General features: G+C 46.6%; 1 protein-coding gene across 1 annotated transcript in view; it reads right to left on the reverse strand.

Annotated features, from left to right (window-relative positions):
- The window catches only part of CDS2 (CDP-diacylglycerol synthase 2), a 47,542-nt gene that overhangs the window by 13,373 nt on the left and 20,376 nt on the right, over positions 1 to 13,793 (reverse strand). Inside the window, exons 2-6 of the mRNA XM_008141066.3 lie at positions 6,495 to 6,631; positions 5,238 to 5,334; positions 4,291 to 4,388; positions 3,457 to 3,596; positions 1,384 to 1,442 (exon numbers count right to left, since the gene is read on the reverse strand). Coding sequence (XP_008139288.2) covers positions 1,384 to 1,442; positions 3,457 to 3,596; positions 4,291 to 4,388; positions 5,238 to 5,334; positions 6,495 to 6,631 — 531 coding nt within the window. The remainder of the gene's footprint in view (positions 1 to 1,383; positions 1,443 to 3,456; positions 3,597 to 4,290; positions 4,389 to 5,237; positions 5,335 to 6,494; positions 6,632 to 13,793) is intronic.

Consider the following 13,793-nt stretch of genomic DNA (forward strand, 5'->3'; position numbering starts at 1 on the left):
AGTAAGTCTTCTATGCTCTGAAAGCCTGGGTACTTCTAAGTATTTATTGAGTGCCTGGGGCACTCAGAGAAGGAATATGTTCGAGTTGAGAAAGTGATGTAAGATATCTGTGAACAATGCCTTAGGCATTGAGGCAGGATCGTAAGAAAGGAGGAAATTCCTTGGCAAGTGGAATGAGGGAAATTGAGACAAATAGTTCAACAAGGCTGAGCAATGTTAAACAAGGCCTGCTAATAAATCCCAAGATCTTATCTTCCCTAACCGAGGACACTTAGGAGCAAATGGTTTACACTTCTCCTCCCCAACCAAAGAGTGAGTAGCTTAAATCACACTAGTCAAGGAGAGAGATAACAGAGATCCAGATAGTGCCATTAGGGCTAGCCAAACCCAAAAACAGATGAAGTCAGGAGAATAAATAGCAAAAAAACAAACAAAAATTAGAGCCAGACAAATCCAAGATAAAAAATAAACTAGTGAAGCGGACCAGAAAATGAACCCAAACTTCCTATATGCTCATTTTGATGCATCAGCAGACTAAAGAACACACCTGGAGAACTGCTGACTATTCTGTTGAGACCCTCCATGAGACCTCCCCCTAAAATTCCTGCCTACAGAAAACAGATAAAAACACTTAAGACAAAGGACTCAGTGTGTGCTCTCCCTTGAGCATGCTTGTGCCTCTTCTTTCCTGAGGTGTATACTTTTGCTTTTTCTTCTAAGCTCTAAAGGTCCCCAGGAGACTTGCAACCAGGGGAACGGCGGGCAGCTTATTCAGGGCTAAGCCCCTGAACCTATTTCCAAGGGCCCTCCTTTTGCCTCTGTAACTTGTTTCCTGAGTCCATGCAGCCCAGCATGGCTCACTTCTGCCACTTTTGTTACTGTAATTTCCTTTATTGTGTCTAGGCAACTCCTGTTGCTGCCTTTTCTATCTTAAGCCCTTCCTTTGTTTCACTCTCCCCAGCTTTAATAAATGTACTCTCAAAGTCACCTTGACTAAAATCGTGAAATCTTTCTTACATGAAGTCAAGAACCCAAACATTCCAGATTGTGCCAGGGCAGACCTGACTTGGTCCCAGTCTCTTTCTAGTAACAGTGTTACCTTGAACCTTACCTGGAGCCCACCTTCTTCAGGACCTACTGGAGAAATTGGTTAAATTAACTGGTATAAATTAAGTAACAGTGATTGGGTCTACTAGTAAGTGGATGTACAGTTGCATTAGTCAGGCTCTCTTCTTTCGTGCTCTGGGTTCCAGATACATACAGAACAGACTGCACTTGAGCTTTGATTTCTTATAGAAAAGATGAAACACCTGTTGAATTTCTATAGAATTTCATTTAAGCCAAGACTTCTGACATACACACACACACACATATTTCCCTTACCATGTAGAACTGCAGACGGTAATGCTTCTTGACCAAACTCAATACAAACATGCAGAATCCTGGTTTGAGGAGGGAGGAGAAAGAGCAAAATTAATCACATTCTGCATTTACCTTTGTCCTAGTCGTTTCCTTTAGCTGTGTACATGATCGTGATTGTGATCCTTTGGCTAATTTCCTGGCAGCATCTAATCAGTGCACAATCCCAAACCCCAGGAAGGGGAGGGGGGAAGAAGACACAAACTGATTCTTTAGATAGCAATCAGAAGGGGAAAAAATGACTCCTTCAAGACAATCAAAGGAAGGTACTATCTTTAAATCTTGTAGATTACAATAAATTTGGGCTGTTGTTCACCAGATAAAAATATTTTGATCCTCGAGCAGGCACCAGCAAAGAAGTCAGGCCAGCTGCCTGATTTTATAACTAAAATTTTATTGAAACAAAGCTATACCCATTTGTTTACATATTGTCTGTGGTTGCTTTTGTGTTACAAGGGCAGATTGGGGAGTTGCAAAAGAGACGCTGGGCCCCCAAAGTCTGAAATACTGATTATCTGGACTTTTAAGAAAAAGTTTTCTACCCCTGTCCCAGTGAAGAGGTCTGGTGAACAGAGGATCCATCAGGTATGGAGTAGAAGCCACCCTTGTCTTTGATGCATATGGTGGCAAAAAATATCTGTAGCCTCCACCCACTTTTCCAGGAAGGAAAAGGACTTTTACCCATAAGTGTGCTAGGCCCCTCAAAAGCACTTCTGCCCTGAAGAGAGCACATCGCTGCTCCAGACACCGTTGACCTCCCGCTGGGGGAGCGCTTTCAGGTTCTGAGGCATATCCTCAATGTCTGCATATCCTCTGAATATCCTCCTCTGAATATCCTCAATGTCTGCATATCCTCTGAATATCCTCCTCTGAATATCCTCAATGTCTGCATATCCCCTGAATATCCTCCTCTGAATATCCGCAATGTCTGCATATCCCCTGAATATCCTCCTCTGAATATCCGCAATGTCTGCATATCCTCTGAATATCCTCAATGTCTGCATATCCTCTGAATATCCTCCTCTGAATATCCTCAATGTCTGCATATCCTCTGAATATCCTCCTCTGAATATCCTCAATGTCTGCAGACTCCCTAGCAGTGAATTTTGTATCTTAATACCCAGGTGTCATTCAGAGCTAATTAAAAATAGGTCAGACAAATTTAGGCCAGAACAACTTTCTCAGGTGCCTCAAACCAGCCTTAAAGGCAACTATGGAAATCACTAGCACTAACAGAATGAGAGTTCAGTCTGAACTGAGTTTAGATTGACCAGCACTTCACTATCTGCCAAGTTTTAATGTATCAGATTTAATCCTCAGGAAGTCCACAGTTTTAGCTCTAGATTAAAAAAGAGCTCACTGAAACTCAGAATGACTACGCTTCCAGTCTCTCTGAGGTCACAGTCTTTGAAAATCCAAATCAGTAAAATTTCCACCACTCTGCATGTCTGTCCTTCAAGGTGGTCTCCTAAGAAGACGCTCCTAAAGATGGCTGACTGTTTCTATTTTTTTGGGGGGGGTGGGGGGGGCTGACTTTTAAGTTATTAAAACAGGTGGCTTTTCTGTATACAATTTTAACTTTATGTCCTATTAGAATTTTGTTTATGCAAAAACATAAGCATGAATGTATAAGAATAGTGTATTCTTTTGTAACCTGCCTTCTAGATTCCCTCTCAAATAATGTAATACTTTTATATTTCCATATTTTAATAAATCCATGTTGGGGGAGGAAAAGAAAAGGTGGTTTTTGTTTTGGTCACACCGCAGGAGTTAGGACAGGACCGTGCTGTGCTGTCTTCCAACCGAGGCTGCCACACAGGGACAGGTGGCACAGACTGCAGCCCCACACCCACAAAGCCGCTCAGTCCCACTTCTCTTACTAAAGAGCTGCTACAGCTCACTAAGGCAGAGCCCTCAGCTCTGCTCCCCTGCACGATCAGAGTTAACATCCTCAAAGCTTTACATTAACCAAGAAACTCCCCATTTCCTACTCAGCGGACACACAAAACAAGAACTCGCGAGCCATTCAATGCATACCTATCAGGTAGAGAGTAAAGGAAATAAACCGGTGGTATTTGCTGAGAATCCGCAAAGGCTCCTCTCTCTGGACCAAAGTGAAGAAATAATCCGTCACTGTTTCACCGTAGAAGAAATAATTTACACACAGTAAGAAGTACCTGTAAATGAAGACAGGTCACTGCGGTGGGGAGCACTTGCGGCCTGTCCTTACAGGGAGGCTGTCGAAGAACCAGAGGAGAGGACCAGAAGAGCAGTCCCCCCACCCTCAGGACCCCCTGTTCTCAGTGACACTGTAGGTGAGAAGCTTGTCTAGAAACTTATGGCAGCTTTCATTCATCCTCCATTTATCACAAACCTGGGACTCAGTTTTTGCCCTTTTTGTAGAGTCTCTATACCTAACCTGAGAACACTCAAACCCTAAGATAACGCTCCAAAAGATGCCACATCCTGCCTCCTGGTCTTATTTCTACTCTTTCCAACAGGAACCCTGCATGCCTATCAGGTTGCCACCTATCTGCTTTGCTCCTGTCTCTTCCCTGCCTGGACATCCTCTTCACTTATCTCTCTTCATTCACTGTTCAAACACCATATTCTTCATAAAACCCTGCCCGACCTAACATGATATCTGCCTCCCCAGCACTTACTTCTATAGCATGTCAGCCACTCTGCTTTCTACTAAAGACTCCTTCAAGGCCAGGCATATAGTCTGGCCTATGAAATACTCGGGTCTCAAAGGTGCTATGCAAGTCTGTGGCCATCACTCCTCTCCCACCCACCACCGCTGTAAATATCTACCACAAAACACTTATCATCCAAATCTGTTACGAGTCCCTAAGGGGCTGGAGAGCTTACCAGCTGAGGGTCCTGAACCAAGGTAGTTCATAGGAGTGGTAGACATTGTAGCCAATAGTGATAATCTCCTGGAAACACTTTATCTGAACACACATCACCTGCAGGACACACAAGAATTAGACCACCTGATATGATCTTTGGAAACAGAAACCAACAGGTCATGGGACTTCAAAAAAAACACTATATTTAAGAAAAATGTCAGTCCCTCAGTGATTCATCTCTTTTCTCTCTCGCACCATCCCACATGGCAAGGTAGCCTTTTATGTCACACAGAATAGATCCAATTTCTCATAATAAATACATGCTCCTGAAGTTTCAATTAACTTTTTATTCTAGAACCTCCCAGGACTCAATCAATTTCTTCCCTTTTTGACTTTGCACACAAATACTCAAAAAGCCCCAACATCTATGCTCCAGGAAAACAATAAACAAAACCAAGAATCACAGTCAGATCAGGGGTCACAATATAATCAAACAGTTGAAATAATAAAATCAAATTTTAAAATGAAGAGGCATCTCCTGGCCGTAGGTCAGTGGTTGAGCATCAACCTATGAACCAGGAGGTCACGGTTCAATTCCCAATCAGGGCACATGCCGAGGTTGCAGGTCCAATTCCCAGTGTGCGGCATGCAGGAGGCAGCGGATCAATGATTCTCTCTTCTCTCTCCCTCTCCCATCTTCTGAAATCAATAAAAATATTTTTTAAATAAATAAATAAATAAATAAAATGAAGAGGAATTTTTAACCACATACAACTGGCCTAGGCCAATGTCCCTCCACTTGCCTGCTAAAAAGTAAGAAGCCACAGATACTTTAAGAAAGAAATGTTCTGTGAAGCCTGGACCCCAAATGAGTCCCAGAACTAACCCAGCACCTGGCTCTTCAAATGGCCGATCCTGCATGACAAACTGAAGGTAGAACTAAAACAGTATGCAAATGGCACTTACAATTATCATTAAAACCATTGGTCCCAGGTAAATGATGATGAAGAAAAATGCAATCATGGCCAAAGTCAGGATGCCTCTCACCCACCAGTTCTTCCATCTAAGTTAGAGAGGAGGGAAGGAGAAAGCACGTTAGGAACCCAGAAATAACTGAAACACAAACCCAAGGGGATGGCTCTTCCTGGGAGGAGAAGGCCTGAGGTTAGTGCCTTCCAGGAGCGCCTCCTTCACCTGGATGACAAACTAGCCACATGCTGGTGGGAGCAGGGCCGCTAGAGCCAATGCCTCACCCACAGGCAATGGGCACTGTGTAGATTGGAGCTGTTGCCCATCCTCCCAAGATGCAGGTGCATGTCGCTACTGCAGTAGAGAGCAGGCCACCTTGGCACATGTCAGAAATGTGTCAGGATCGCTGTGAGTCCCATCTGTTATGTCACCTGCATCGTTGTGGTGATAACAATATTAAACAGTGATAACAGACATCACAAATGTGCACCTGGCACCTTTATAAGGACTTTACGTATATTAATTCACTCAGCCCTCAACACTACTAGTTCTTACAGACGAGGAACTGGGTACACAGGCCATACAACTGTGAAGTGGTTAAGCTGAGACTGGAATCCTGGGAGCTGGCTCCAGAACCCATGCCCTGCACAATACCACCTTTCAAAGGACACGTGTGTGGGAGGCACCACAGACACACGTTTAGACAATGTTTTGGGGTCTTATAGTTTGTGTTTTTAACCTACCCACATAGCTGGTGTTGGAGAGATCAGAGTCTCAGGGACCAGAATTCCAACCCTGGATTCACCAAAGTTAAGACATTTCTCAACTCTTCCAGGAGAATTTTTAAATGTCCACAAGGACATGCGGGGGAAAGGGAAAACTAAACTTTGAACTACAAACTTGGGCTCCTCTGTAAAAAGCAGTCCACCCATCAGTCAAACCCCAGGGACCATTTCTCCACATGTGCTGTGTCAGCAACATTGCCCACCACCACCCCACTGTCCACCCTTTCGTCCTCCTCGGACTGCCCCTCCCAGCCAGCCTAGAGCACCTTTCAAATGCCAGACCCCTCCAGGCTGTGCTCGCAGTTGCTGTTAAGATGATACTCAATGAAGCCCTGGGCAGAGGCAGGGGAGACTATAGCAATGCCAGTGGACTCCCCCAAGATTGTGGGCTGAGGGGCCTGGGTCTTCCATGGCACTTGGACAAGCAACAAGGCCTCCAACAAGCACCCGCATCATTAAGCCAGGTTACCTTGAAGACAAGTTGGAAAGGGCCCTATTGAGGACCTCTGGGGTATCGTCTGCAGAGGTTACTAGGGGAGCAGCTTCCGCACGGTTCTCACTGTCCGATGCAGTCTCTCCATCCGCCTTTACTTCTGGTTCTGACTCCTACACAGCAGAAAAACAGAAGAGGAAAAGGTAAAAAATGTAGGACACTAAGAAGTACATGCCTGTCATAGGAGATCTGTGGGCAGAGACCCAAATTGGGCCTGAGGACCTGGCATTGTCAGGTGACATAACAGATGGGACTCACGGCGATCCTGACATAGTTCTGACATGTGCCAAGGTGGCCCGCTCTCTATTGCAAGAGCAACATGCACCTGCACCTCAGGAGGATGGGCAACAGCCACAGTCTATACAATGCCCATTGCCTGACAGAGAATAGTCCAGAAGAGGGAGAGAGGGGCTCCTTCATATCCAAAGAATGCAAAAGGGGGCTGTGACTAGATTTCATTGGACCTCATTCCTGATCCTACTACGCAGAGTTTTTATTTCTTAAGGGAATTTAGCATAGTTGCTGTGAGAAGAGGTGGGTGAGAAATCAAATCACGTAGAATTAGAGAGTAACAACAATATTACTTAGTATCTGCATAGCCCTTCATAGTTTTTAGAGCGTTTCCCATACCTGTGGACCTCAGAGCAGTTCTGAGAGGAAGGGAAGAAACAAAAAGATCCCTATTTACAAATGAAGACCCGGACTCTGAGGAGCTCCATGGCTGGCCCCAAATCTCCTATTAGCCCAGGTCTTCTGAATTAAGTTTGTTCATCCCACTAGATTTCCTTTTATTCAAGCATCCTAGAATCCATTTTTTTTTCCAGTAAGAAATTCAAAATGAAATAAACTAGAAATGGCAAAAGGATGTTTTACCACATCTTTAAAGATTCCATTATGTATGTGTGCAATCATATTTAAGTTTGAATTAGAGAAATTTGAATTTCCCAAACTAGTAAATATATGAAATTGAGAACCGTTTTTATGTTTACTGGCATCTGTATACCTTCTTTTGTGAAATGTCTGTCAAGTAGCTAGTTTCCTACTGAGTTTTCTGCCTTCCTTTCATTGATTTGTAGGAATATTTTATACATCCCAGACTTAAGTATTGTGTCACTAATATGTTCTCCCAGCCTTGTCTAACCCCAGCCCCACCCCAGTCATTCCCTCTAACACTCAGACCTTCTCCCTCTCAGCACTGGCCACAATAAGGGTTTACAAGGCAATCTTTGCAATTGTCTATTGCTCCCTAAAGATGGGAACCAAGACACTTTGTTCTCACAACATCCCATGCCTGGCACACAGGGAAATACTTAGTAATGGATGGGAGGATAGAAGAAGGAAGCAGGGAGTTAATTCCAGGTATGGTAAAGAGATACCCAGCGCCTATCCTCAGGGAAACAGGTATTTCTAAATTAAATTGCAACTGTGATAACACCACAAAACCGAAGGCCTTTAGTCCGAGATTGCTCATACAAGAGACACTGGCTTTGGTAACAGACCTATAGAGATGGTCTCATTACTCGAATCTGAGGGAAAGAGCTATCTATACCTTCTGATGACTCCTTACGCTGCCACAGTTGGGCCAGCATCCTTACCTCATATTACTGATTGTTACGGATGGTGTGCAGTTGATAATCCTATCTAATAAAAGAGTAATATGCAAATTGACCGTCACTCCAACACAAGCTGGCTGCCCCATGTGGACACAAGATGGCCACCACAAGATGACCAGCAGGGGAGGGCAGTTGGGAGGGATCAGGCCTGTAAGGGAGGGCAGTTGTGGGCAATCAGGCCAGCAGGGGAGGGCAGTTGGGAGGGATCAGGCCTGCAAGGGAGGGCAGTTGGGGGCGATCAAGCCTGCAAGGGATGGCAGTTAGGGGTGACCAGGCCAGCAGAGGAGGAAAGTTGGGGGCAACTGGGCCTTCAAGGAAGGGCAGTGGGGGCGGGGGGGGGGGGGGGGGACCCAGACCTGCAGGAGAGAGCAGTTGGGGGGGACCAGGCCTGCAGGGGAGGGCAGTTAGGGGTGACTAGGCCTGCAAGGGAGGCAGTTAGGGGTGACCAGGCCAGCAGGAGAGGGCAGTTAGGGGCAATCAGGCTGGCAGGGGAGCAGTTAGGCATCAATCAGGCTGGCAGGGGAGTGGTTAGGGGGTGATCAGGCTGGCAGGCAGAAGCGGTTAGGGGCAATCAGGAAGGCAGGCAGGCGAGCAGTTGGGAGCCAGCAGTCCTGGATTGTGAGAGGGGTCCCAGTTTGGAGAGGGTGCAGGCTGGGCTGAGGGACACACACACACACCCCATGCACGAATTTCATGCACCGGGCCTCTAGTGTGAAGATAAAGAATGGAAAGCCCTGACCAGTGTTGCTCAGTTGGTTGGGCATCCTCCCAAGCACAGAAAGTCACACAAGTGCCTCTGGACTTCAGTGTCCTCACCTTATAAAAGAGGCCCAGCCTGGCTGGCATGGCTCAGTGGTTAAGCATTGACCTATGAACCAGGAGGTCACGATTCAATTCCCACCCTGGGTTGTGGGCTGGATCCCCAGTGTGGGGCATGCAGGAGACAGCCAACCAATGATTCTCTCTCATCATTGATGTTTCTATCTCTCCCTCTTCCTTTCCTCTCTGAAATCAATAAAAATATATTTTTTAAAAATAAGAGGTCCAGAAAGGGCCCTCCTTACCTGTGGGGGTTCACTGAAGAGATACAACCAAACTCCCACTCATGACTGTGACCCATTCTACCACCCTGAGAAGTTCTGAAACACAGCAGCACCTCCCAAATTATCCCTTTCCAGTGAGACTGAAGACCAAGGCATTCAAAACAGCTTTCCATTCTTTATCTTTTTTTTTTCTTTTTTTTTAAAGAGAGAAAGAAAGGGAAAAGGAGAGGGAGAGAGAGAGAAACCTTGATGCCATGTGATTGGCTACCTCCTGCACACACACACACACACCCCATCCTGCACATGCCCAGGTTGCAGTTAAGAGCCTGCAAGCAACCTGGCATGTGCCCTGACCTGGAAAATCAAACCAGCAACCTTCCGGTGCATGGGAGGACGCCCAATCGAGCCACGTCGACCAGGGCTTTACATTCTTTATCTTAACATTATCACCCACACCCCATCTGTAACAATCAGTGATATGAGGTAAGGATGCTGAGTGATTATCTAGACCTGACAACTAAACCAAGGGGCTTCAACATGAGAGCACCTGGGCGTGACCACGGAGGGCTCCCAACAGAGGCTCTCCGGGAGCATCTAGAAGCCACAGGGGCTGAGCTTGAGCACAGCAGGCAAGAAGGCATGTGCCTGTGTGTATTGCTCACTCACACACACACACACACACACACACACACACTCACAAGCCCCAGCACAAGGTTATTTTTAACTTATCCATTCTGTTGTCAAGGAGACTCGCAAAGGCTGCTGGTTCCTCGGGGAGGAAGGGCAGGAAGGAGCCAGGCAGAGCCCCTGCAGGGGAGGGGCAGGGAGCTCCGGCTCAGCACTGACTCCCTCGACCTTCCAGGCCCTCAGATAAATGTTAGCCCAGCATTGTTTCCTGCTGTGTCATCGTACGTGATTCCTCTCCCTCCTTGCTAGGATGGGGTGAGGCCAAAAGTAGTAAGAGATCAAGAGCTGCTATAAAGACACTGACTATTGTTATAACCAAAGAGGTCGGGCCTGGGATGAACAACTAGAAAATTAAGTAAATGCCCTGAAGGAACAAGCCTGAAGGAGATTAACTTCCCAGGTTTTACCTGCAAGGTCTCAGGCCTCACCCCAGGCCACTGAAAAAAAGCCCTTTTCTGGAGGCTCCGTCTGAGCAGGAGACCAACATCTACACAGACAACCATTCCCCCACCAGCAGAAAGCCCAATTCTTGTGCAAGGGAAGGAAAGGGAACAGCCTCAGAAGACATGAATGGGGAGGGGGCATGTCAGCCAGCTCTCTAGGCTCCTGACCCCGAGCCAACCACCCTGCCCCAGCCAAGTGCCACAGGAGAGCAGGCCAAGGGAACAGAAACTTAAGAGAACCTGGAGAGGTCTGCAGTGTTCTAGCTCCTCCCCACCCCATGGGCAAAGGCCTTGCACTTGGGCTGCTAATGCCTGAGTAAAGGAGGCCAAGTGCAGCTTCCATCGTGGACCCAGAAGGAGGCAAGGACCTGGAGCCCAAGTTTGCTCCCAGAAGAAAAGTGGCACATGCTGGGCCAAGAGTCAGGGGTGCCCAGCATTTTCACTGGTTTGTTCCTCCAGAGGATGGCAAGACAGGCAGATGGAAAGGAAGACTTGCTGCAGGAGGAAGCAGCAGCCAGTCAGGGAGAGCACAGTGGCCCTCACAGCAGAACCAGACCTGCTGGGTGGTGGGTCTGAGGGCCCCCGCTCAAGTTTTCGGACCAGCACAGGGGAGCAAGGAGAGGCTGCCTTGCTGCTTCAAGTTGTATCAGCCCAGCCCCAACCCCCCAGCCCCTCCCCCCTCCCTCCTTCCTTTCCTCCCTCCCTCCTTCTTTCCTCCTTCCTTCCTTCCTTCCTTCCTTCCTTCCTTCCTTCCTTCCTTCCTTCCTTCCTTCCTTCCTTCCTTCCTTCCTTCCTTCCTTCCTTCTTTCCTCCCTCCCACCCTTCTTTTCAGCCCAACGATCCAGACCAGAGGCTAAGTGAAGTACACCGTTTCTCTCAGATTCTGTCTCAATCACCACCCATCCTCCGCCACTTCCTTAGCCATTTCCCAAGGGGGTTGTGGTGCTGGCGTAAACAGGAAACAAAAGTGGTACTTTAAAAGAAAGAGAAAAAAGCTCCCTGTGAGGCCGCCTTCTTTCTGGGTCTCTTAGCTCCTACAGGGAAAGGCAGAAGCACTGAGGGTGATGGGACACATGGAGTCTCCTGAGTACCAAGGGCTCAGGTAAGACCTGTCGTCATTTTTGGAGAAACTCGTGCTCCAAAGGCTTCTCGTACCAGCCTCCCAGGGCCCTTCTCCCAGCCACAGCGGCCCGGAAGCCAACACCAGCAGCCCCTCAGAACAGCACAGAAGCCTTCCTTCAACAGAAGCAAGAGAAGGCACCAAAGGAGGACTCGAGGGAGCAGCTGGCTTTTCCTGGCCTGGGGAGGGGCCGGGCTAGGTCCAGACTGTATTCTCAGGCTGAGAAATCCTCCCTCTTCTCATTCCCTCTCAATTCTCAGGCTTTCCTGACGGCCTGCCTTGTGCTAACAAAAGCTTACTGGGCAGCATCCCTTGAAGGCTCCCTTTCTGTCACTCGTTGGTATCAGGGGCCCACCCTCCAACCTCTATTTCTCAAGACTCCACAGTGACGCCCACAAGTGGCAACACTGACCTTGACCAAAAAAAGTGTGGCTGTGGCCAAGCTGGACAGGAGCCCTGGGCATTGTGTCAACTGGGCTCCAAGCAGATGGGACTCACCCCACCCCACACTCCATTTCTTTACAGATGCCAATTTAGTTTTGTACCTTGCTAAAGAAAATATATTAACATTCTGTTCATGTTTGCCTAAAAGGAGCTAACAACTAGGGAAACAAAATAAGTGGTACCATCCACTAGGGTTTTTCTTCTCTTTTTCATTTTCAAAGCAATTTCATTAAAGGTAGTACAGTAAGTCCTCACTTCACAGGACTTGTCAATAGGCTCTTGGAACTGCGGTAAAAGTACACATAAAGAAACCAATTTTACCACAGGCTAATTAATATAAACAAGAGTTAAGTTCCTACAGCATCTCATCAATGTCATAACAAAACCACACTGAACGAAATGATGTTATTTGAGAACCTGCTGTACTCAATGCTCCCAACAACCCCATCTTTTCTAATGGCACTGCTTTCAAATTCATGTGTGTTTTTTACTGAGTGACTCCATAACTTACACAAACTATGTTTTGCACTGTTTTACATGCAAATTACAACCCCTGTCCTGCAGAAAAGTCATCAGGCTGAGCCTAACCTTTCTGCTAAAGATCTGCTTACATCTCCTTAGTCAAACCCTATGGCAGCTGCCAGGGCAACTGACTCCTCCACTTACAAACACATTCCCAGGGTAGGAATTACAGGTTTATCCTTAATAAGAGTGTTAGAGACATGTGTGTGCGCATGTGTGTGTGTGCACGCACAGTGCTAGGAATAGCAAAGAAAATATTTCTAGCTTTTTCTAAGGTTAACTCCCTTTGACAAGTTCAACTGTCTGAACAAAGGATAAAATAGGAGGATCCCTATTCGGAAAGTTTAGAATCATCCCCAATATGACTATACCTTGTCCTCCAAAAGCCTCCTAAGGTGATTTACAGAAAATGCGTTCAGCTACTCCAGAGAAACTGCTGCACCTACAGTGCCTCCACAGATAACTGCACTCCACACTGAAGAGCTCCAGAGAAAGGACAAGAAAAGACAAAAAGAGCACATAGGAGATCCAGCTTTTGAAAACCTAACTCTGGCTATGAACCATTTCACTTCCAGCACTTTCCATAATCAATTCTAGGTTTCAAGTTCATCAAATAGAAGCTCAGAGTGGCTTTTTTAACTCTGTGTATTCCCTTTTAATTGGAGAGAGCGAGAGAGAGAGAGAGAGAGAGAGAGAGAGAGAGAGAGAGAGAGAGAGAAGAGAGAAGAGAGAAGAGAGAAGAGAGAAACATGAACCGGTGCCTCCTGTACCCACCCTGACCAGAGATCAAACCCAAAACCTGGATATGTGCCCTATCTCGGAATTGAACCCACCACCTTTGGTGTACTGGACTATACTCCAACCAACTGAGACACACCGGCCATTAGTGTGGGGAAGACAACCCTGGAGCTACAGATGCAACTAATAAGTAAAAGAGCTATGATTTCAGCCCTTCCCCAAAGGTTAAAATGACTGAGTGGAGGGGAGCCCCCAGGAGGCACCCATAAAACCCAGGGTGGTAATGAGCTGTATTTCCAGACAGCAACTAATGTGTTGCCAGGAATAATGAGTAAAGAGGCATAGTAAAAGCTTTTAGAACCTGAAATGGTTCAACCCTGCCCTACAAAATGTATAATGTCTGTGCACATTTTCACTCCTTTCCCCTGAATAATGGAAAATGCTCCAGGCAGAGTCACACATCTGCCCTTTGAGCCAATTGGAGGGCCCCCTCCAAAGCTAACACTTTAAGATGTTACTCTCCTACTAAGAAACACCTTTGATATTCTTCCTCCTAACATTACTATCACCTGAAATTATTACACATTTTTCTGTCTCCCACACTGAAACATAAACTCCATGTGGAAGGGACTTCTGTTCTTCACTGCTACATCCCCATGGCCTGC

The sequence above is a fragment of the Eptesicus fuscus genome, chromosome 12 (genome assembly GCF_027574615.1).
Source record: "Eptesicus fuscus isolate TK198812 chromosome 12, DD_ASM_mEF_20220401, whole genome shotgun sequence".
Classification (NCBI taxonomy): domain Eukaryota; kingdom Metazoa; phylum Chordata; class Mammalia; order Chiroptera; family Vespertilionidae; genus Eptesicus; species Eptesicus fuscus.